Raw genomic sequence first — 25,634 nt, 5'->3', positions numbered from 1 at the left:
ACATTAAAATTTTTCATTCGAGATCATTCGTACACACAATTACCTAGTATTCTGAACAATATCGTCGAAATAAATTTAGGTTTGGTTTCATATTTCAAAGAGATCTAATTTTTTAAAGAACTTTTAACGTTGTTTCAAGACGCGGAATATTGGCTATGACAGATGACGATAACCTAAGAACAATCAATTGATGATTATGTTTAGAGGCTGAACAACAAACCGTATATCAAAATTTTGTAATTTCATTCACAAATTTGGAAAGAGCAGAAGAAAATAAGTAAATAAGATGTTTTTGGTGTTTCTGCAAACAAGTTTTTCACTTGTAAGCTTGAATAAAATTTACGTTTAGTTGCACAACTTGTTTCCGAGGTTGAACCATCAACTATTTCATATTCTCCTAATTTCTGGATTTTCACCTTATTGAAAAACGAGAGGAAATGACGGTATTTGGGACAAATTCATTATTATCAATAATATCTAACTTTCAAAACTTTGTTTTCATAAATTAAATTCGACCACATTTGAAGAAAAATGAGGAAAACTGCTCATTTAGAAAGAAGCAGAACTTTCTTTCAAACAAATATAACGTCGCTAATCTACAGTTCAAAATCTGATTAAGTAGGTACACATTTTTTTTAATCAGAACAAGAGCATCATCATTTCTCAACACTTCTTATGTGCTCTTGATATAAAAATAAAATGGAGCATTTTATAACTACTGTTTGATTTCGTAAATAATACAATTTAAATTCGATATCCCATTTTTTTGTAATTATGAATCTGAAGTTCATTATTGACTAAAATAATCATACGGACTGCTCTATTTCATATTTTTTTTACGAGAATGCATCAGGAACTGATCATAATCTAGCTCACAGAATAATTAGAAATTGTTAGAAAAATTCCTTCAAAATGTAGAATTCTTCCAATGTTATTTTGGTGCAAAAGGAAGTCATAATTTATACGAAATAAATAATATTCTCATTTTACATATTAATGTTTAGGTTGTCCGCATCGCACTTTTCGATTTCCCATAAATAATAATTTTTTTCTTTTCATTTCAATAATAATGAACGATAAATTGCATTGCAATATCCTTTCCATATTTATAGAGAATTTAACGCTCTACAAAGTAGGTTTGATGCCATTTTTCGATTAATGAACTCGTCGAAAGTTGTTCAGGGTCGAAGCTCAATTTACCACTTCTTTAGCAGTTTTCTGCTAAATATCATCTCAAAATTATAAGTTTACAGGTTTCAAAACATACTGAAAGAAAGTTTATTTCTGAATACGCAGAGTTAAAAAAAAATGATTCCAATTGAACAATTGATGCTAATTTTCAAAAACCAGAATTTCCAAAAGAGTTAACTGTCATTGATATAATTGATTTAAGTATACCCCGTCTATCTTCGACATATAAGAAATATATAATAGTTAACAGTCTTCAGAAATCTCATTTACATTTTGTGAAATTTTTTTGTCTCATTTTTTCTAAAAACATAATATTTTGGCAAATCATTCAGAAAAGAGGCTAAATTGGGGATAAATTGAATTTTGACATAGAATATCTTTTTGTAGAACGTTAAATTCTTTACAAAATACAGAAAGGATATTGCAATGCAATTTATCGTTAATTAGTTATGAAAATCAAAGGAAGAAAAAAAATTTCCAGTGTTATTCTTATGAGAAATTGAAAAGTGCGATGCGGGCAACCTAAAAATTAAGGGCTCATATTTCCAGATTCCTATTTTGACATTTAAAGGAAACTTTCGAGCGCGATTTTGAGAAAGAATATATATTTTTTTTTTTCGAAACGCCCTAATGTATATGGGGTCGGTAAGGACATACTAGTGGAAAAATTCATAGTATAAAAACGGAAGAATCCGCCAAAAGTTCTGAATTCCATTAAAAGGTATTTGACCAATGGGAATCTACCAAGCTTCTGATGAACATGTGAAAAAATACTATATTGAAATATTTAGGACTACTCACATACCTATTCGAAGAAGAGCGAGAATGTGTATTAAAGGTGAAAAATTACCTCGAATGGAACTGGGCCGATGACCGAAAACTCGTACGGCTTCAGACGGATGCGATGCGCATTACTTTCCAGACTAGTAACGGGAGGAGAGTGCTACCTGAGGCAAAAACTTCATCGCACTAACCGCCGACGTAGAGCGTCGTTTAGGCAGTCCGCGAGCGTCGATCTTGCGCCTAGCCGTATTTCTATTGAGGATGTTTTTCACGAAGTGGAATTCAATTTTCCACATCCAACGTTTAGACGTTTTTCTCGACGTGTCCAGATTAATACCTCCATATTGAGTTGAAGGATGAATCTCAAAAAGCTCCATAAATATTATGACAAAGACATATTTCATGATATTTCAAACTGTCTATGGTAACTCCATTCAGAAACTAAAAACCTTGTCGTTTCATAATCAGCGAATGAAGTGGAACAGCTATATAAGGAGACCCATTTCAAAATATAACTGTTTCAAATGGAAGGTTTTTAGTCTGCAGAATGCAGACATTTCATCTAATCTTTAGTTTGATTTCGTGGTCATTTATCCGAGCCTTCGTATTAAATTTTTTCCAGTTCTATTCCAACATCTACAAATTCTTAGCCAAAAACCCGAAATTTTTCCATATTCCATACCAATATCCTGTACAACTTAATAGGAAAAAACTGCGCCTGCATAGTCAAAGGATGGTTCTTCAACATCGCTGGGAAAAAAAACAACATTGGCAGACAAACGTGATCCATTTCAATATAATGTATACGACAAGTACAAAATATGTCCAGAGGTATTGACCTAAGACTCAACAACTCATCTAACATGTATAAAAACTAGTAGGGACCTCTAATATTTCCAAATTCTTCGCGCAAAGATTATAGAGTAGAAAGATCGGAATATGGGAAACGAAGCGACCATTAGCACCATCTGTGTTCTGAATGTGTTTTCAAAACCCTAAGACTGGTTGAAATATGAATTCGAGGGCCATTTGCAGAAACATATGAAATTTTGTAAGATTTCAGATGGCCATTTTGAACAAAGAGATTTTGAATGTTTTGATTCTCGTACCACCTTTTGTTTATCTAGCTCGTTGTAGTTGCTGATTATTGAATATTTTGTATAATTTCTTGGTGAAAACCTCTGAATATCGTTCGAAAATTATTGCATGGTGAAGAACTGTGGATCAAATAAAATAGATTTTCCGAAATTAAGTTTTTTTCTTCACTGAGGAAAATGGAAATGTAAGTATTGAAACTGGTAACATGTGACGCGGTCATTCATTGCTTTTTATTTTCAGTCTTCCGAAGTGGATACAATTTCTAAGGCCTTACAAATGTTCTGCAAACACTACTGAATACACTCGGTGCATTATGCAGTGAACATTTTACTGCAAGTCAATTGAGAACTGTTCATCCACGTAAATTGTTGTATGCATAAAGCATTCCTTCCATGGAGGGCCTATTTAGAGTAATTCATGACTTTTATACGTTTATTCAAAGATTCTCAAGTACTACCTCTTCAATATATTCAGAAATGCAATGGTTTTATTGATTGCGATTTGGGAATCGGGTGATTGTCAAATTGTTGTTTGGAAAGTTTTATGAAACCTGTTGTGGTGAGTGTTTTGTTCATTCATTATTCAAGTTGTTTATTGTGTCATAAAGAGACCATACGATAAAGAAATCATAAAAAATCATGAAGAAACTTTATTGACGGGCATGAAGAAACTATACTGGCGGGCTAACATACAGGTCTTGTATGTATACCTCTGTAATTTTGATAATTGAATTGAATATTGGTTTATATTAATTTCTAATATGAATTGTAAAGATTCAACGAAGTTTGTCAATTCAAATAAACAACGTTTTGCACAGAAATAACACCTTTGACGTATAAAAGATATACCCTTGGGTCCTAGTGAAAGCTCTATTCGTTGTCTATAATTTCAAATTTTTGTGAATTTTTTATAGATTGCAAATGAAAATATATCACATTCGACAGAGTATTTCATTGATATCGATTGATTCCAAACAATGTTCAGATGAAAACTAACATCCTGGTCACAAAACAAAACCATACTTGTTTTATCGCGCAGGATCTTTGTTTTCTTGTCTGAAAACTGTTCTTGAACAGTTTTTTTGTACTGACAACTACAGTGACTCGTACCTCGATTTAGTCGAAAGCCGCACTGGGATTCAGGTAATAGATTCTCTAAGAGTGGAATCGGACGATTAGCCATAATCTTCGAAAGAATTTTACCGGCCACACCGTGTATATTCGTGTTCTGTGGGCCTTACTAAGCAACAGTATGCCCCTGTAATTGTTGCAATTTGACGTATCGTCTTTATTCTTGTAGAGGTTGATAACTAAAGCGTCTCAGAAGTCTTGTGGTACATCTCCTTGTTCCAAGATCTTGCGGGATAGTGTTAGGAGACTATTGACAATGTCTTCATCCAGGGCTTTGAATATCTCCGCTGGAACGCCGTCAAGACCAGGTGACTCATTTTTCATATTTTTTTTGCACTCATGATTTCCGACATTGAGATTTCGTCATCAAGCGATGTCATCGGACTATACAAGGGGAGCAGGTCTAAAATGGATAATTCCGCGTCGTTATTTTGATTCAAGACCTGTGAATTATGCTCCTTCCATCTTTCGAGAATTTTTCTACCATCAGTTAGAATAGCTCCATGAGCATCTCTTATAGTAAAGTTAGCTTTTCTGCTTGGACCATAAAATGTTTTAATATTATAGCTTCAAAAAAAATGTAGTCATGGTTATGGCGTAAGCTTGTATTTCAGTATCATTTTCTTTCCACCAGCTATCCTTGATTTTTCTTATTTCTTGACGGACCTCCGTTTCATGTTTAAAAGACTTTTTTGGGCTGCAACATCGCCAGGCTTGTTAATTGCTATTTTCTTCGCTTTGCGTTTTGTCTCTAAAATGGGTGCCATATGAGTTTCGCTGTCGGCGAACCAGTCTGGGGATTTTCGGTAGCTTTCTGTGCCTAGATGATTTTGTGTTTGGGGATTTGAAGGCACTCTCCTAGTAACTTTGGCTTGCGTTGGTATTTTGGGAGCATTGAGATCTTCATACTCGAGATTACCAGCCTATGATCAGTCCAGCACTCCAGATCTGCCCTGGGTTTAGTGACCAACACCTCTTTGAGATCTTTCCTTCTCACGATCACATAGTTGAGAGTATGCCAATGCCCTGAGCGCGGGTGGCGCCAGGTCCCCCTTTGATTGGGCCTCGTTATAAAATAGGTGTTCGTTATACACAGATTGTGTTCTGCACAAAGAGCCAGCCTCCAAGGAGAATAATTCGTTCCTGTTTTTGAATTTTACTTAATGTAGCAATGAGTGTTTCGTAGAAAGTGTCGTTTAAGTTATCAGAGGACTTCAAAGTGGGTGCGTATACTGCAATGATGTTCACAAACATGTTATTTGCTGCAGGAAAGCGTAGAGTCATTAAAGAAAAATCAATCAGAGCCAGATGAAGAAATAACTAATGGAGGAGTTCACCCGAAGATTGAGAAGGATAATGAGAACTGGCCTTAACAGCAAGAATCTGATGAAAGCTATTAACACCTACGCTTGCTCGGCGCTGAGCTACATATTCATCATCACAATAAACATCACCCCTAAAGCTCAATAGAACGGACCGAGCTGCCACGACATCTTGGGGGTAGAGGAATTGTTGATTTGTCCAACCCTATATCCCAGAAAATTGAAGGACTTCGAAAATATTTCCTGAGCAAGGCTGCTTCATCAAAACTCCATCAAGTAGTTTGTGTTGCTGATAGTTCTACACCGTTAAAGCTACAGCAGGACCACTTGGAAACCGTCGAAGTCTCTGCAGAAAGTAAAATGCAGAAACCGATTGGCAAACCTTTGCATGGAAGGCACCAGAACGAGGTCGAACTACTGGTTGACTTCCGGAAGGTTGTTTCCTGAGACAGAGGGCTTCATGCTCGCCATCCAGGATCAGGTGATTCCAACAAGGAACTACATGACATATATCGCCAAGGATGCCTTAGTGGCGAATGATAGCTGTCGTTATGGCTGTGCGACACATGAAACTATCCAGCACAATTACCATCTGGATGCTGTATTGGAAAATGAACATAACAAGCTCTACTGGGATCGCACGGTTCTCACAGACCGGAAAAAAATAACCCACAATAGACCAGACCTCATATTGCTCAATAAGGATGAGGACAGAGCACTATTTATCAATGTGGCGATTCCAAATAATAACAATCTTCTAGATAGGCACACTGAAAAAATTTCAAAGTACAGAGATCTCGAGGAACAAACCAGGAGACAGTGGAAGCTGAAAGATATCACCATCCCTATTTCATATCATCTACAGGCCTGATACCCAAGAAACTACTAGAGAACTTGAGGAAACTTCAGTTGGACGAAAATAGCGGCGAGAACTGTACGGAAGTACATAGGAATGCAGAGGAACACCGTCTGCACCGACAGGAATCCAACCGACGGCAGGGAGCCGAGGAGCAACCCGGACTCGATCACCACCACGAGCCCGAAAACCTGGAAAGAGCTCCAAGAGAGCTCAATCCTTTTGATATCTGAGATATCTGGGATAAGTGAATTTTCCTCTGGAGAGGAGTGTGAAAGTGTGAAAGTCATAATAACAATAATAATTTATTCAATTCAAATAGTCATTGCACAAGTACAACAAAAAATTGAACGGGTCAACAAAGAAAAGGGCTCACAGTGTCTTACAGAATGCATAAAACTCTCGAAGAGAGTACTGTTCACAGGCCATCAACACCTTATGCACCTTCAGCTTATAAACCTTTACACTGCATTCATGCAATCTTTTGGGGAGTGCATTGAGTAATCTTAAACCCAAGTATAATGGTGTTCTTTCTGTGAGAGTCAAAGTGTGTCTCGGATAAAGATATTGATCATTCCGTCTTGTAGAATTTCTGCTCTCATACTGCTCGACAAGTTCGCGATGGACATGTAAGAAGCATAGAATCTTATATATGTATAAACCGTGAAAGGTTAAAATCCCATGCTCTGTGAAAAGTCCCCTGCAACTGTCCCTATACTTCAAACCAAGCATCGCCCTAAGTGCCATTTTCTGTAGCACAAAAACCGCTCCTCCATGCGCTGAACCACCCCAGAAGTATGACATTACGGTCTGGAAATTAGAAAAGCAAAATACTTTGAGGATTGCTAGATCCACTTGTTGTTTCAAAAACTTAATTGTGTATATGACCGAATTTAGGCGTTTCGTTAAACATTCAATGTGAAAAGTCCATTACATGTGTTTATCAATATGGATTCCTAGGAACTTAACCGTGTCTGAAACTTTTATTTGATTGTTAATATGTTCTGGCAAAACCATTCTGGAGCGATCGCAGCTGAAGACAATTCCTTCAGATTTTGACAAATTGAGGAGAAGATGATTATTCTTACACCAGTTGTTAATGCGTTCTAGGACATTGTCCGCAGTAAGAGTCTTTGTTTTTAGGCTACCTTGTACAAAATGTACGTCCGGCCTGTATTGGAGTACGCTGGTCCTGTGTGGAGTCCGGTGTTGAGCCGTGACCTGTCTTTGCTGGAATATGTCCAGCGCCGAGCTACGCGACTACCCTATGGTCCCGCACGTCCATCTTATTCCGAGAGGCTGGCTATTATGGATCTGCAAACTTTTGCTGATAATAGAGCTCGAGGTGACCTTATCTTCATGTACCGAGTCCTACATAACTTTTTATGTGTTAATCTGAACCATCTATTCGATATGAATACTGACCGGAGACTACGTGGACACGCTTACAAGCTGAAGAAGGACAATTTTAGGACCGTGCTGAATCGGTATTTTTTGGTGAATCGGGTGTTTGATACTTGGAACAGTTTGCCTTCATCAGTAGTTGGTTCAGTGACTGTCAACGCGTTCAAAAACGGTTATGACGATTGGTTACATCGTGTGTCAATTTCTTTTAAGTTTTTATTCTTTATCTTATAATGAAACTTTTTTTTTAATTTTGGTTGTTTGTTTTAATTGGTTATATGTATTTTTTCTTTGAGTTTATAGGCACTGCCTAGACTCTTATCTCTTGTATTAATATTAATAATAATAATGACATCAAAACATTGTACCCATGTTGTGAAGATGAAAAAACTCGAAATTTCCTAAAAAATTTGATTAATCTAGACGCTATTAATTTCTCAAAGATTTTAGAGAACGCCGTCAGAAGGCTGATCGGTCTAAAGCTATTGGGATCGTTACAATCTCCCTTTTTAAGGATCGGTCTTATTACAGCAATTTTAAGGGAATCCGGAAATATTCTCTCTTTCAAAGCGCAGTTAATTATATGCTTCAACGGTGTTGCTATGATCATTATACTTTTTTTAATAATTCTTATAGGTATGCCATCCCAACCCGTGGATTACAAATTTTTCATCGCCTTGACCGTTTTTATAATTTCATCCTCATCAACCTCAAATGCAAAGAAGGAATCGTGAACGGGTGTAATGTGATTTAGATCACTATTTGTTGACTGTGATGACTTCGGCAAGTTATCTTATTTGGATCTGGATGGTCAAACGATGCAGAACGATCAATTTTCTTCCCCAGAGATTTATTAATTATGGTCCATACTGCCTGCTTACACTTATTTTCAGATTTTTAAATTTGTTTTTCAATATGTATGTATCTGTTTTTCCCTTTTTTTAAAGTAAAATATTTGTATTTAGCATCCTTATATAATTGTAGGTGTTCCGGCTTGAATATAGATGTGACAAAAAGGTAGTCTAATATTTTTTTCTGACATTGAATGGAAGGGGAATTGAAATGATGCTTTACCCTGGTATTAGTGGTAATGTTTTTCAGTGGGAAACTGTTGTTGAAAATGGAATTGTATCCATCAAACAGTTGGTCCCATATTAAGTTATCTTGATTGTCGGGGTGACCAAGAATGTCCTACCAATAATTATGTTCACTAAGTTTAACTAAAAATCTATCTAAAGACACTACATCTACATTAATGATTCTAGTTGGTCTAACCGCTTTTCTCCTATTGATGTCCTCATTAATTGAAAATGAGAACATTTGCGCCGCATGGTCAGATATATGTTCCTCCACAACCACTGAATTAACCTCAATATTTGTAACAATGTTATCAAGACAAGTTGGAGAGGACATACCAATTCGTGTAGGTTCAGCTATGGTTGGTTTTAAGTTATAACTTTCTAATAGTGTCAAAAAAAGTTTAGTTTTGGGTGAATTAACAAGAATGAAATCCCCCAGCAATATAACTTTAGCCCCATCTTTAAGACAGATAAGGAGCCCTCGTGATAGTCTCTCAAGTAAGATATCGAAGTTTAGCATGGTTGAGTTTGGCCTGTACACCGTAATCAGTATAATGCGAATACTATCAACACAAATACGCACTGCACAGCATTCAAATAGTGCTGAGTTCGTTTATATCTGATATTATCTTAAAACTAATATTATCCCTAACAAAACTTGCACATCCACCATGAATACGTTCATCACGACAGCAATAGGCCGCCAATTGGTATCTATCCAAATGATATGCAACCAGCTCTTCTATAGATTTCCAATCTCAAAAATCGCAAGAAAATCGAACTCATACTTGTTTATGATATGCTGCAGCCTGTTGAAAGCTGTACCGAGAGCCTGGACGTTCTGATGGAGGCAGACGAAGTTACTTTTATTGACCAAGTTTTCTGCTCCGCTAGCATTATTAGCATGTCGTCTTTAAAAAGATCGGCCATTTTTCTTGGTTCTCCAGAATTCCCTGGTTTGACTTGCTCCGAAGAGAAGTTGTCATTAGTACCCCAATTTTTACACCTGTTTTCACTTCTTTGTGTTACAACTTGTTGACCATTGGGAATGTCAATGACTGTCATTTCAGTTGGACAGTTTGACTTTTTAGGTTCGATTTGTTCATTTAAACTATTTGAGTTTGTAGTTCCATTGACACTACTTTTAATCCGCTGATGCTTGATGCTATTCTTTTTTATATTATATTTTTTTGGACATTTTTGTCAATGTGTTTATTTTTCCTTCTAACAGTGTTATGGTATTTTTTAATACTAATAATAATAATAATAATAATAATAATAATAATAATAATATGTCTGGCCTGCCTGGCAGCTATCTGGTAGATGGCCTGCCAGGTAGCCATCGTAACGACGTAGACGGTGCAGCCAGCCACGCCTGCTGTCCGCAGTCCCATTCCTTCTTCCTCTCTCTTTCACATCCTTTATAGGGGTGCTCTTTCTGCTCTCATTTCTCTACCCCTCACCCAAACCGAGAAAGGGGAGCACAAACCCATGAAAATGGTGATTACGAGAAGCCTCGGAAACAAGTCGCTGCCTGGGGATCGTCAGGGCATGTCTGGAGCCGGCGCTGGACATGACAGCATGCGGGACGTCGGTGGCAGGATGTTGAGGAAGCGGGCTCCTGCTGCAAAAGAAGCTACAGCTCCAAAGCAACAACAGCAACCAACGAGTCCAATTCAATTGCCGACTCGAACCGCTGAAGGTGCTGCGCAGGATATTCAGCCAGTGCTCACCCAAGCGGGGTTAGTGAGAAAGCGCATGAAGTGGACAACGTCCATGAATGAAACTATTGTGCGCATATATAACTCCATCACGGGACAAGGGCAGAACACGAACAACTATAGGAAAAGGCTCCATGAGGAATTCTGCATTGCCTACCCAAATCTCAATGTCACTGAACAACGAGTGGCAGACCAGTACCGCGTAATTCTGAGAAATGAACTAATACCAACGGCCCGAATCGACGCAATTAAACGAGAACTTCAGCATCCGCTAGCAATAGAGAATAACACCAACACCTCTGATGAAATTCACATACCTGGGCAACAACACCCAGAAGACATTGATACTGAAAGCCCTTCTTGCAAAGCAAATGAGCCTGAACACCAGGACGATAGGGAAGAGCTCCACCGACAAGTTGACTCTGACATGAGGAAATACTTTGCCGAACTGGAAGGAACAGATCCTCTTCATCGAGTAGCACCTCCACGACTCAATACATCCAAGAAACTGTCACTTATAATCGACATCTTGAATAAGGACGTTTTACCTGAATACCTAGAGAACGGAAGTTCATTGGAATATCTGCATCTAGTTTTTCACTGTGCAGCGCTGACGACAGCAAAAACCATAGGGGCAAAAATTCGCCAAACGAACAACGATGGTCCAAAATTACACAAATTACACGCGCCAGCATGGCAGAAACGTCTTCAACACAAAACAGAAAGGCTAAGAAGAGACATTGGACGACTGACGGAGTACTTGAACGGGAATCGAGGAAGAAAGGTTGTGAAAGCTGCCAAAGATATCATGGACAGAAACAGGACACACACAGAACGAGAGACGGAGAATGCTACAGCTCACCATTGCCTCGACACTCTGAAGCAAAAATTGAGTCTGTATGCAGAACGCCTGAGGAGATATAAAAGCAATTATAGCCGGAAAAGAGACAATAATTCATTCGAAAAGTCGGAAGAATCTTTCTACCGGTCACTCACATCGTCGGATGGAGAAAATGGAAAATTACCACCAAAGGAAGCCATTGAACAATTCTGGACCGAACAATTATCAACGAAACCTCAGTTCAATGGAGATACCGGATGGATTGAAGATGAAAAATCTGAAGCTATAAAATATGAGCCGATGCAGCATGACATGATCACAATTGAAGAAGTGAAATCAGCTATCAGAGGACTGCACAACTGGAAAGCACCTGGGCCTGATGGATTACAGAACTTCTGGATCAAGAAACTTTGGATCATGCATGACAAATTGACCTCCGCAATAAATGATGTCATTGTAAATCCTGAAAGAATGCCAGTATTCCTTACACATGGCACAACATACCTGTTACCTAAAGACCAAAGGAATACAGAAGACCCATCCAAGTACCGACCGATCACATGTCTTCCAACGATGTACAAATTAATCACATCGTGCATATCAAACCGAATTCACAACCATTGCGAAAGAAATAACATCATCGCCATGCAACAGAAAGGATGCACCAAAGACAGCCGAGGGTGCAAAGAACAACTAATAATAGATTCAGTTATCTGCAATCGAGCGTTCTCCAAGCGAAGGAATCTTTACGCTGCGTACATAGACTACAAAAAAGCATTCGATTCTATACCTCACGAATGGCTCTTGACGATCTTGAAGATTTACAAGGTGGATCCCAATATTGTTAAGTTCCTGAACAACGCCATGTCAACCTGGCGTACTAGTCTTCGGATGAAAGCAGCAGATTGCTCCATTACAACAGGACCTATTCCAATAAGACGCGGAATTTTCCAAGGAGACTCGCTGAGCCCTCTGTGGTTCTGCATGGCCCTGAATCCCTTGTCTCATAGATTGAATTCTACGGACTACGGATTTTCCATCAAGAGCGGCAGTAGAACTATGATGAAACTGAATCATCTCCTTTACATGGACGATTTGAAACTTTTCGCATCTACCAAAAAACAAATGCAACTAATGCTGAAAATGGTGGAAGGATTCTCGGAAGACATCAAAATGAAGTTTGGACTAGAAAAATGTCGACTGCTAAACATAACGAGAGGGAAAATAGAAGATGGTACGTTCAAACTCAAGGAAGGTGCAGAAATTGAAGCATTAAAGGAAGGAGACACATACAAGTATCTAGGCATAAGAAGAAAAATCAATCAGACTCAGATGAAGAAAGAATTAACGGAGGAGTTCACCCGAAGATTGAGGAGGATAATGAGAACTGGTCTTAACAGCAAGAATCTGATAAAAGCGATTAACACCTACGCTTGCTCGGCGCTGAGCTATTCATTTGGTATAATCTCTTGGACGACCACCGATTTAGCAGCTTTACAGAGAAAAATAAGGACGATGCTGACTAAACACAATAAACATCACCCCAAAAGCTCAATAGAACGGACAGAGCTGCCAAGACATCTTGGGGGTAGAGGAATTGTTGATTTGTCCAACCGTATGTCCCAGGAAATTGAAGGACTTCGAAACTATTTCTTGAGCAAGGCAGCTTCGTCAGAACTCCATCGAGTAGTTTGTGTTGCTGATACTTCTACACCGTTAAAGCTACACCAGGATCACTTGGAAACCGTCGAACACTCTGCAGAAAGTAAAATGCAGAAACTGATTGGCAAATCTTTGCATGGGAGGCACCAGAATGAGGTCAACCATGATTACGTCGACATATCTGCGTCGAACTACTGGTTGACTTCCGGAAGGTTGTTTCCTGAGACAGAGGGCTTCAAGCTCGCCATCCAGGATCAGGTGATTCCAACAAGAAATTACATGAGATACATCGCCAAGGATGCCTCAGTGGCGGACGATAGCTATCGTTATGGCTGTGCGACACATGAAACTATCCACCACATCACCAGGGGATGTCAGAAGTTCGCGGGCACAGAGTACAAAAATAGACATGATGCTGTTGCCAAGATTCTTCACCAAGAATTGGCACTAAAACACCAACTTCTAACTTCGAAAAGGGTTCCTTATTACAATTACCATCCAGATGCTGTGCTGGAAAACGAACATCACAAGCTCTACTGGGATCGCACTGTTCTCACAGACCGGAAAATAACCCACAATAGACCAGACCTCATATTGCTCAATAAGGATGAGGACACAGCACTATTCATCGACGTGGCAATTCCAAATATTAACAATCTTCTAGATAGACACACTGAAAAAATTTCAAAATACAGAGATCTCGAGGAACAAACCAGAAGACAGTGGAAGCTTAAAGATATAAAGACCATCCCTATTGTCATTTCATCTACAGGCCTGATACCGAAGAAACTACTAGAGAACTTGAGAAAACTTCAGTTGGACGAAAATATTTATAAAGTCATGCAGAAGGCGGTACTGCTCGGAACGGCGAGAACTGTACGCAAGTACATGGGGAATGCAGAGGAACACCGTCTGCTCCGACAGGAAGTGCGGGTGGAGCAGGAATCCAACCTACAGCAGGGAGCCGAGGAGCGACCCGAACCCGACCACCACCACGAGCCCGAAAACCTGGAAAGGGCTCCAACAGAGCTTAATCCTTTTGATATCTGAGATATCTGGGATAAGTGAATTTTCCTCTGGAGAGGAGTGTGAAAGCCGCAAGGCTAAAGTCATAATAATAGAGTCATGCAGAAGGCGGTACTGCTCGGAACGGCGAGAACTGTACGCAAGTACATGGGGAATGCAGAGGAACACCGTCTGCGCCGACAGGAAGTGCAGGTGGAGCAGGAATCCAACCTACAGCAGGGAGGCGAGGAGCGACCCGGACCCGACCACCACCACGAGCCCGAAAACCTGGAAAGGGTTCCAACAGAGCTTAATCCTTTTGATATCTGAGATATCTGGGATAAGTGAATTTTCCTCTGGAGAGGAGTGAGAAAGCCGCAAGGCTAAAGTCATAATAATAGATATAGAATAATAATAGAAGTTAAAGATCTTGTTTTCGAGCTTGGAACTATGTACCCAGGTCATAAAGTCAGGATGGTTGTACTAATCATAGGATGTCTCGGAGGAATGAGAGCCAACTACGTGGAAAAATTGAAGATTATTCCGGCCTGCAGATCTTGGGCCGAGATACTAGCGCACAGAATGCAGAAGGCGGTGTTGCTTGGGTCACTGCATATCATCAGATCCCATGAACTCTTGATGCCACTTGCAGCTCATCTCTTTTGTTAAGGGACGCTGCAAGGGCCGGACGAAGAACTTCTCCGTGAAATGTGTGAGGGGTTTTTAGTGAGTAGCCAAACAAGATCTTGGAGTCTCACACTACCTAGAGTGCGGACCCTCTGGGCGCCCATAAAGGGTTTTCCCCTCACACGAAGAAAAAAAAATAATAATAGTTTATTCGTGCCAATACATACTAACGATGCTTACATACGTCAACAAAAAATATATTACTTCTAAAAATCAGAATAATCACAAGAAAGGTATTCCCCTATTGAGTAAAAGCATTTTTGCAGTAAATATTCTTTCACCATAATTTTAAACTTCCCTAATGTAGCCATCTTTACTGTAGTGGGCAGCCTATTAAAAAATTTCGGCCCGTAATACGTTACCCCACATTTTACTTTATTGATCCTGTGGAAGTCGGTATATATCTGCCCTCTTTGACGTGTACAATGATCATGAACTTCTTGGTTTGTCCTATATTCACCCATATGAGACCTTACATATAACAAACATTGAAATATATACAAACAAGGGAGTGTGAGAATTATTTTTTCTCTAAAAGCATTTCTACAGTCATCTCTGTAACCAAGTTGACTCATTACCCTGATAGCTCTTCTCTGTAAACCAAATAGTCGCTTCACGTTAGGATCATGGCCCCAACACAAAATTCCGTATGACGCATTTGATCCTATAAATGCATGATAAACACTACACAATACCCTACTAGATACCACTCCAGCCAAGGTCCTCAATGCATAAATGTAAGACGATACACTGAGACAGACGTTATCTACGTGAGAGCTCCAAGATAATTTACTATCAATGTTAACACCCAGGAACCTAACCGGACCCTCTGCATCTATTCCCTCCATATCTCTCATTGAAAAATACATAAACTTTGTCTTATCTACATTCAACTGGAGCTGATTGCTGTGAAACCAGTCTGAAACTACAGAGAACGAAATATTCATCTTATCCATAAGAAGTTCGATGGATTTAGCCTTTTTTTAATACCGTTGTGTCGTCGGCAAAAATGATGTAGTCAGCTTCGTGGTCACTGTTTGGAAGGTCATTTATGTAAATAATAAAGAGAAGGGGCCCAAGAACTGATCCCTGGGAAACACCACACTTAACATCACACATTTTAGACATATAACCTCCATGCTCTACACACTGTTTTCGGTCTGTGAGGAAGGACTCGATCAGAAGAATCGCACTTACATCCTGATCACAAAACAAAACCATACTTTTGTTTTGTCGCTCAGGATGTTTGTTTTCTGATAGAAACAGTCGATATTGAAATTGAATACAAGGAATAAAATTCGAATTTGGTGCCACTCAATTAAAAAACAGAAAACTGTTATTAAAGAGTTGAGTATCTCTATTGAGAGTGCGTTTTTAGTGCCATCTCATTGTCAAGCGTGTTTTCACTGGCCAAAATGTAGTCGGTTTTTAGTACTAGAGATATGAGGGTGTTTCCTATCTTTCCACTCTATAATCTTTGATTGTACCCTTTATTCCATACTGATGTGAAAATTATATCTATTCATTCATTCATTGCTGTATCCCCGTACCGAGAATAAACCTACAAAAAGATTGAAAAAAAAATCGGTCGTATCAAACCCTAATTTCCTAGGGCTACTTGCAACTGTGTGCCCTCCTGTGACTGAAGAGACCCAGCCGCGATCTACAGATCCTTCCACACTCCGGACACTTCCTATACAATTCCAAATAATTATTCTATCTGGTAATATATCGCCCTTAAACACGACTACCCAGGTTTTTGATGAAACATATTGGAGAACCCTTATCAGCTGTTGTTGCTCTATTTAATCTTCTGGCATTAATTACATGTATAATTTTTGAACATGGCTTCTCAATATCTTCTTCGGTCACATCAATATAATATATATCATTAATAATGGAAACTTATTTATGAGGAACAATATATTCTTTCGTTTTTCAAATATTCGCATCTGAGAAATTCATTTGCTACAGCTGCTGAACTAACCTCAATTCCTAATCTCTATTTGCCTTTTTTGTAATATTTACCATTCACACTCAAATGAAATTATTTCTTTCCGATATTCATGGGATGCAGTTTTCCTGAATTCATATCATTTTTAGATTCCGCTATTAAAAGAAATAGACCCGTATTAATTATAGGATATTTCAAAACAATTTTTGGTTTAGTTTGGAAATTTTGAGCTTCAATTATTTATGAAAGAACTATGGTTTCCTACAATTTCAGGTTTCATTGATGCCATAAATGACATAGATAACCTAATAAATGACATTGCGGAAAATCCAGAGAATTTGTTTGGAAAAATATCGAAATCTTTCTAAAAAACGAGGAGGTCCATGAACGCCTCCAGAATCCCCCCATACCGGCTTCCAAGCCGGAATAGATTTCTATATTTTGCCTTTGAAGAAAAGGAAAATTAGTAGAAATAAGAACTGAGCTTCCTGTTATAAGAAAATAATGATAAAAGAAACGAAACATGTTTAGAAAACTTTCAGACAACCACTCACGTTGACAGTTTTAATGGTTATCAAACATGATATCAAATCAAATTTTCGAAGAATTTTCCAATAAATCCATTTCAAACTCCTGATTCCATAGAAAATATTGAGCAGGTACGTCAATAATCCGGTTTTGAAATATCAAAGAAGCTGAACGTCAGTAGACGATATACCACCGAATCAAATCATCGGTAGATGGAAGTTAATCACAAAATCATTTGTTTATAAAGTTTGAGCCAATATTTTTTAATTATTAGAAATTTGTGTCTACTAATTGTAAATTCGTTCGGAATATGTGAAGTGCCATCAAATTCATACAGTTATGTCGACGTCTGAATACGAGTTCAATGTAAATCAATGTGAGTACCTAAAAAACTAAATTTTATCCATTTTTCAACTGACATTCAATGTCATTCGTTCTTGTAGAATTCAGAATTGAGAAAGACAGTGAACCCCCCTATAATATAAAAGCAATGTTTCATTCTTAATGAGCTTATATCATGAAAATCTCGGAATCGCTAATTACCGACTGTGAAACTTTCGTCATTCCCGAACTTTTGTGAAAATTTTTCAGCGGTGAATCCTTATGATCTTCGATAGTAGATTTGAATTCTGGGACGAATGCGTTGAGAATAGGGATTCGACGTATATTAATCTTGTTTTAAGCTTATACTTCATCATCCAAATTCTTTCTAGAGGAGGCTTCACCGCACTTTCTGCACTTAAGGAAATGGGGCGGGAAGAATTATGTTAATAGTACGGGAGGAATAGAGATTGAATTCCATGAAAAGTACTGTGGGAAATCTCCATATTCATGTAATTTACAATTTCAGTGAGCGCAGGAGTTTTACAAAAAAACTGTCAATTAATTGACATAATTTTGTGATGTTAGGATGGTACATACATCATTCGATCAAAAAGAAAGCTTGAGATTTCGTAGACAAATTATATGGGTATCCTCATTTGCAAAAGTGAACATTTTCAAACAAAGGGGTTATTACCCCTTTGTTGATTTCCAGTTAATGATAGGAAAATAAAAAGGTATTTTATTTTGTTGAACATATGTTTAGTCAAAGGTTATTTTTAAGCCCCACAAATAATTCAATTGAATACTAAATGGTGATTTCTGAAATTTCAAATATCTTCTTTATCAATCTTCTAGAAGTCTAACGGCCGTTTTCAATAAACCTATCTATCCATCGTGTCACTTACTGAAGATTGGTAACCACTGGTAACCATTCTAAAATATATCTACAGATAGATCATAGAAACGAAATCAGATGGTTTTTCTATCTTCAGTAATTGAAACAATGGATAGATAGGATTATTGAAAACGGACCTAAATCATTCCTAACACAGTTGTTGGGTTTTTAAGGGAGAGGAAAATTTATTTTCATCAAGAATTTAACTTACCTACTGATGGTTATTTTGGAGAGTGAAATCAGGATTTGAACAAATGCAAAGCCATTAATTGTACTGTTGAAGTAAATTCCAATGTAACAGGTTTCCTTTATTTTTCCACCAAGTAATATGGAAATCACATTCTCATAATAATTTATTCACCATCATGATTCCATAGTTTTCAGATCCTGAAATCTGGAATGTCTTGCCCCCGAAGGATTGGTTAGCTGGGATAGGTGCATGCAAAAACTATGGGGCAAATGCATTCCAGATTAGAGGGTTCAAAATATAGAATTACGTAAATTCATTAAACTAATATTTAAGTTTTGTAGATTGTAGTCGATGCCTCCTAGTGAAAACACATAATTTAAGAAAACCAAAGATAACCTCAAACACATTTTTTAACACTTCTCGTCATAGATTTCACCATCACAATAGGTTTTTCAAGTTGAGTTGGAATGATGAGGAAGATACTTGATGAAAATCCATAATTGAAATAAAAACTGAATTACATGATTCTCACTGGTATAAGTTTTTCCTCAGGGGGTAAATACCGAAGTACCTACCCCTCAGAGGCTCTGGTGAGCTTTGTACGAGTTCGGAGAACCAGTTGTGTTTTGTGTATACGATGATTTTTCAATTTAAGACTTTGTTAGGAATATTTCGGAAATGATCATACCATCCTCAGCCCCAGGAGGTGAGGGTAATTTGAGAGAGAAGAAAATATCATCTTTCAGTTTGTCTCTGAAATGATGCACTTGCAAAAAAATGTTTGTTATAGATATGAAAGCTAAATTTTACCAAATGTTACCTCATAAATACATTTGTCAAATTTCTGATTGTTTTCGAGATTGTATAAGTTATTGAACATATCTAAATAATTTCATTAAAAAAAATGTTTGCTCCTCACTTCTTTTGTCAGACTAACTGAAACTAGAGTGACTCATACTGGCATTCCTAAGAAAGAATATACTATATAAAATTGTGTTAAATTAAATACAATACTCCATGATTTTCATAAATGACAGTAGGCACTTTAAATACGGAAAAAGTTAATTGGACTCAGAACACAGTTTTAGAATTGCAGTGTTTCTAAAAGATCATCACTAATCTTAGTCTATGTAAGATGCCGCCTACGTTCAATACGTAGTGACTCAAGGATATGGGAAAATACATTGTAATTTTATTACAAGTAATTGTAATTAAATTAATGTTAATCAATATTCCAAAAAAAAAATTTCGTTCACTCCGTTTTGAAATAAAATATCATCCACATCATTACAATGCATGTAAAGAATTCTAAAATCAATAGGTGCGTTGCACACTCGTCTGCAACTACCTAGCAGCCAGGTGTGAGCAGATAATATTTTGATCTATTTATACGTTCAAGACGTCCACGAATGTTTGTGATATCATTTATAGCTAAATTTTTTTTCGAATATGATGGTATATGGCTGCAAGTGAAAAAATTTCCCAAAATTAGGTCACTCATTTGTTGAATAATTTTATTTGGGAACACCCTGTATATCAGAAAATAATTTCCTGAGATGAAGAATTGAAAGTAAAAAGGGAATGCTTCTCAACTAAATTCCTAAAACGTCTGGTTTGGCAGCTATGGAAGCCTAACGCACTATTGCCGGACCCCGTATGCAGCTGGAGCTAATGCTAATAACAAAAAGTGATTTTCAATATATCCTCGGGACCAGCATCAAATTCTGAGGTTCAGAACACAACCAACAAGCAGTTGATTATTCTTTTTCTCCCGAAGCCACCATCATGTCCATCTCCTAACAGAAGGTGTACTTTTGGGGGTAGGTAGATTTGGGATTTGTTTGTATACTGGAGGAAATGATTCAAAAATGAAATATATAATCTAAACTTTTTCACAAACCGATGAATCAAAAAACGTAAAACGTTTTTGCATTTATTATAATATATTAGCGGCAAGTTTCATAATCTAAGTTTGATTATGAAACTTGAAAGTACCTTTAATTTTAAAGCTTCTTTTAACCCATCTAAAAATGACACTAAGGCCCGGTACTTCCACATTCGAATAAATAGTGAGTATAATGGTGAATGAGGATCTGTCAAATAAATTTCAATGTCAAGGATACCTCATTTCGGTGCTTTCACTTTCACATAAAGTTAAACAGCTTACGTCCAGTTTCATAATCAAATTTAAAGTCAGTTTAAGCTCAAAGTTTCCTTTAGTGTCATTTTTAGAAGGGTTGAATGAAGCTTTAAAATTAAAGCGACTTTAGTTTCGATTATGAAACCGGCCGTTATACTGTACTTACTTCTCAGTGAATAGTGAAATAGTGTGCCCGTCAATATTCCAAATGGAAGTCAAATATGTCGTACAAATCACACAATGTCTGTTTCGGTTAGATCTTACGATGATTCCAGACCGGTTCAAAACAGTCGCACATTTATTCATTCGCTGGTGAAAGTACCGGGCATAGATTGAGCTTCAAGCTTTTTTAAATTGAATACTTGAATACAAAGACTCTATACTCTAAAATCCCTGCTTGTATATTAATGAATGCACTAATGTCAGACTAGGCGCAAATAGAAACGCAGGACAATGTTTTTCAAGAGATTTTATCAGCATCAGCAATATGATTTCCTGATCCAATAATTTTCTTCGTCTCTGAATATTTTTGAGACTGAAATCTGCAGGATCTTGCCAGGTTGATCCAGTTTTGTCCGCCTAGTTTCTATTTACGCCCGGCCTAAGGAAAAAGCTGCGTCACGCTGCGTCACCCCAGCAAACCAACATGTTACATGCATAAGGGTGCTACATAACATAAACAGAACATTTGAAACACAACTGTGGATTTATAAATAAATATTCCATATACATAACGTTCTCATTTCACGTGATACATATCAAACATAATATAATATTTATGTATCATATACATTAATTTGTTATGTTTTTCATGAAAAGTATATGGTATATCAATTCCGTATTATCTATGATATGTATCATTTTGAATGAGAATGTTATGTATATGGTATATTAATTTATAAATGCACAATTTTCATTCAAATGTTCTGTTAATTTTATGTCGCAATCAGAGCATTAAATACATATTATTACGATATGAGAGTATACACATAACATATACCTAATTTTTCAGCAGTCATCCCGACAATGAAACTTACGGTATGATTTATTGAATCGTAAAAAAGTACAAACATCAGTACTGAAAGTAGCTGTTATCGAAACTGTTTTATTCAATTTCTTACTACTAGCGGATAGAATCCGCCAAAATAGGCGAATTATGAACTTTGATAACTCAACTTTCATAACATCAATTATTGACGTTCGGAGGAAAAAGGGTTGTGTGATTATGCTGAATGTTCACATTCATCCATCAGTATGACAAATTTATCATATATAATATGTATTTGCAAGGATAGTAAACCTGATTCCATTCGTCAAAGATACAATATTGTGTATATCTGATGATTTTGTGTGACAAATGAAAAGCAAATACTCGAGTTATTTTTTAAAACATAAAGAATGCGATTTTAGTTCGAGTTTTGAGAATTATTTGGTTTCCGCATCGATAAAAGAAGCAATTTTTATTCCATACAGTTAATATGGTGCAGTTATTTGAATAGTCACTTGTTTCCATAGCTAGATAGGTTGGAGGGACCACTCAGGAACACAAGATGTCGAGAAGTAAGCAGGTTCGAGCCCGGAATGAGAAGGAATTTTAGGTCGGTGCGGGAGACACCCACGGATCGTAGACATAGGTTACTAAAGAAGTCTCAAGTATGAATACTGACAATCAATCAGGTGTAACTATAAATTATCGTTCTGGTACAGTTTTTGCCCAAAATAAGTACGTATTTCATCAAATATGGCGATCCATTGAATTTTGGATGTCCTTGTATTTATTGAGGTTATATTTCAAATTGGTATCAGATGTTCTGTACCAGAGCTATCATCCTTTGCACATAGCATGTAAGTACCTATATGTGTACCGAACATGTAATATTGCAGTTTCGTTACAGTATACATAGCGAAAGGCGGACATAGAGCTCTCGTTGGACAGATAACGGATAGATCGTGTACGGAACTTTGCTATGTAACACGGAACGTTGCAATATGTATGATACGTTGATGATATGCAATTGTGTTTGCTGGGACCTCACCAACCTGCGTTTCTATTTGCGCCTGGCCTTAAACGCAGGTTGGTGAGGTGACGCAGCGTGAGTTTTTGTAAAACATAGAAAGACCTCTCAAATAAACCGTGATGGTGAGGTGACGCAGCTTTTTTCTGCGCTGCACGTAGTATCTGCGTCAAGTCACCATCACGGTTTATTTGAGAGGTCTTTCTATGTTTTACAAAAACTCACGCTGCGTCACCTTACCAACCTGCGTTTAAGGCCCGGCGCAAATAGAAACGCAGGTTAGTGAGGTGACGCAGCGTGAGTTTTTGTAAAACATAGAAAAGAACAGGACCGATCAAATAAAACGTGACAGTGACTTGTCAGATAGTACGAGCAGCGCAGGAAAAAGCTGCGTCACCCTGCGTCACCTCACCGACCTGCGTTTCTATTTGCGCCTGGCCTTATTTGCGCGGTCTTGGTCTATCTATGTTTTACAAAAACTCACGCTGCGTCACCTCACCAACCTGCGTTTCTATTTGCGCTTGGCCTTAATAGTACATATTCATGTGTTTATGGATAGGCGGACAAAACTGGATCAACCTGGCAAGATCCTGAAGATTTCAGTCATGAAAATATTCAGAGACGAAGAAAATGATTGGATCAGGAAATCATATTGCTGATGCTGATAAAATCTCGTGAAAAAAATTGTCTCAGCATTGTTATGCTCACCGCTCCCATTTTCATTCTATAAACTTTTCGTAGTTGAAGGCGAGAAGCTGCAACATCAGGATAACCAAAAATTCCAGATCCTTTCACTGCAATAACGTCGAGAAGCCGGTTTGTGTCAGCGTCAGGACGTTCTCGAAGTTCGATGGGGTCAAAGCCGGCGTGCGTTGGCTTGGAATACTTCGCATGGAGACCTCATCAGTCAACGTCTCCATCACCCACCGAACAAACTGCGCGTAAGAAAATAATTTCCACCGCGGAAAACTCATGACGATAAGCTAAAACAATTTTCGATCCGCATACGAAGGTCTTGCTGTTGACATAACCGAGATATGAAGGACATGGGGCCGAAAATCGAGAGGCTTGATTGTTTACCGAGTTCCACAGTTTAAAAGGGGAGACGGATGATACGTCGATGAAAGTCTTTTCTTCCGAGGAGATAAATCCGATCGGTATAGAGCCAAATAACACGGTAGTTTGGCCGTCTATAGTGACAGGTGAAAGAATTTCACGTAAAATGCTGGACTTATTTTCTAGCTCAAATTTACCTAGTAGGCGGCTATCATGCTGACGTGGGAACACCACCAAAATTCGATTTCCTTCTTGATCCTTAGAATGTCTGTTCAATTTCATTTATGTCAGTTTCCTGGTTTCTAAGAAAAAAAATTGGTGTTATGAGGTTCCATCTTTAGCTGCGTTCGTCTGAACATGGACAATTAAAAAAAGTACTTATATGAAAAAGCCATACTATTTTTTGACAAGGAATCATTGCTTGAATGTTTTGTAGCCGGGCTACGTTCTTAGATCATAACAAGCGCAGCACCCTGCAAATTTTATTCATATTTTGCACACATTTGAAGCTCAAAGTTTTCACTCACTCAGGTCCAGGTTGAACAAAATCAAGGATTGCACCCTAGAAACAACATCCTGTATATCTGAATTTAGAAAATCTGTTCGGATATTTGAAAATAACGCAAATAACAATCTGAAGAGTGTGGTTTACATTTTGCGGAGACATTTTAACTCCACAAAGTTTCAACTTCAAAGAACTTATTGGATGCCAAAAAGTCATTACAAATTATAATTGACTATTGATAAATTAATCATTGAAACTATTGAATTCATAATTATTTACCATTGTTTATTTTCCATAAACGTGATTCAAAGAACGACTGTACATAATACAAAATCAATTCCTTGAATAATGCTCTTGAATAATCAGATGAGTAAGCCTTCGGATTGAGGGGGAAAATAATAATCCAAAAAATTCAGATACATATCATCCCTTGATATAAAAATAAACAAATGTCACTATCTGAACAGGAATAGGAACTATCCACCATCACTCGTAGCATCAACAGAAACTGCATTGCTGAACATGGTTTCGGTCTCATTTGACCTCGTCACAGAATAAGTCACAGATAAAGTGTTGAACATAACATTTCCTCACTTTTCACAATCTTATTTTAGATAATATATTCATTTGGAAATAAGGTTTCGATTGCATGTTCTGGTAAATACGAATAAACAATCTACTCGTGAATCGCCATATTCTCTGACAACTTTTTCTTGCACTAATTGGTTCAGTTGTCGAATAACTTAGAGTAGATAGAAATTTTTATCAGATGAGGAAGACAAGCAGCTGCAGTCAGGAGCAGTATCTATTTCATGGAGAAACAAATTAAATTACAATATTTTTCTGCTGTAGATCATAAAAATAATTGAATACTTGGACTTATTAGCTTAGCTTCGGTTTTCAATTAATTCTCGTCTGTTATACTCATATTACTCATTTTGCACTATTGGTTTTTCACGATCAGTTCTTTTCAGAACCATCAAGTTTCGTGCATATTGAAAATTTCCGTTCCGATTCCTAAGAAACATATCCGGATTTTATCAAATCAGAGTCGAAATTTATGATAGCTTCTTTATTGAATTATTTTGAGGGAAAGTGATTATTGTTGTTGCCGTGTCTCTTGCAGCTGTAAGTATCAAAGATCAATTATTTCATAACTCGATAAGTTTGAAATTCCTAGAAAAGTTTCATTAGCATTTGTAATGAATACCAGTTTTCTGAGAAAATTGGAGTTCATTTTAGTGCATT

At 37.5% G+C, this 25,634-nt stretch overlaps 2 protein-coding genes across 6 annotated transcripts in view; one reads left to right on the top strand and one right to left on the bottom strand.

Moving 5' to 3' along the window:
- LOC123309758 (spondin-1) overlaps positions 1–2,119 on the bottom strand; it is a 106,218-nt gene extending 104,099 nt beyond the window's left edge. The window contains exon 1 of the mRNA XM_044893006.1: positions 1,997–2,119. The gene's annotated coding sequence lies outside the window, so the exon portion shown is untranslated. The remainder of the gene's footprint in view (positions 1–1,996) is intronic.
- A 15,315-nt stretch (positions 2,120–17,434) lies between these two features.
- Positions 17,435–25,634, top strand: part of LOC123309644 (myosin-10-like) — a 46,194-nt gene continuing 37,994 nt past the window's right edge. For 2 of the 5 annotated variants that reach the window (XM_044892853.1, XM_044892854.1), the window contains exon 1: positions 17,438–17,637. In XM_044892853.1, coding sequence (XP_044748788.1) covers positions 17,601–17,637 — 37 coding nt within the window. In that variant the 5' untranslated portion in view covers positions 17,438–17,600. Of the gene's footprint in view, positions 17,638–25,634 lie in introns of all 5 variants that reach the window. The other 3 variants (XM_044892850.1, XM_044892851.1, XM_044892852.1) reach the window with 3 other exon arrangements.

Source organism: Coccinella septempunctata, chromosome 3, assembly GCF_907165205.1.
Source record: "Coccinella septempunctata chromosome 3, icCocSept1.1, whole genome shotgun sequence".
Taxonomy (NCBI): domain Eukaryota; kingdom Metazoa; phylum Arthropoda; class Insecta; order Coleoptera; family Coccinellidae; genus Coccinella; species Coccinella septempunctata.
The sequence above is the reverse complement of the archived record's forward strand: the minus strand, read 5'-3'. Positions and strand labels throughout refer to the sequence as shown.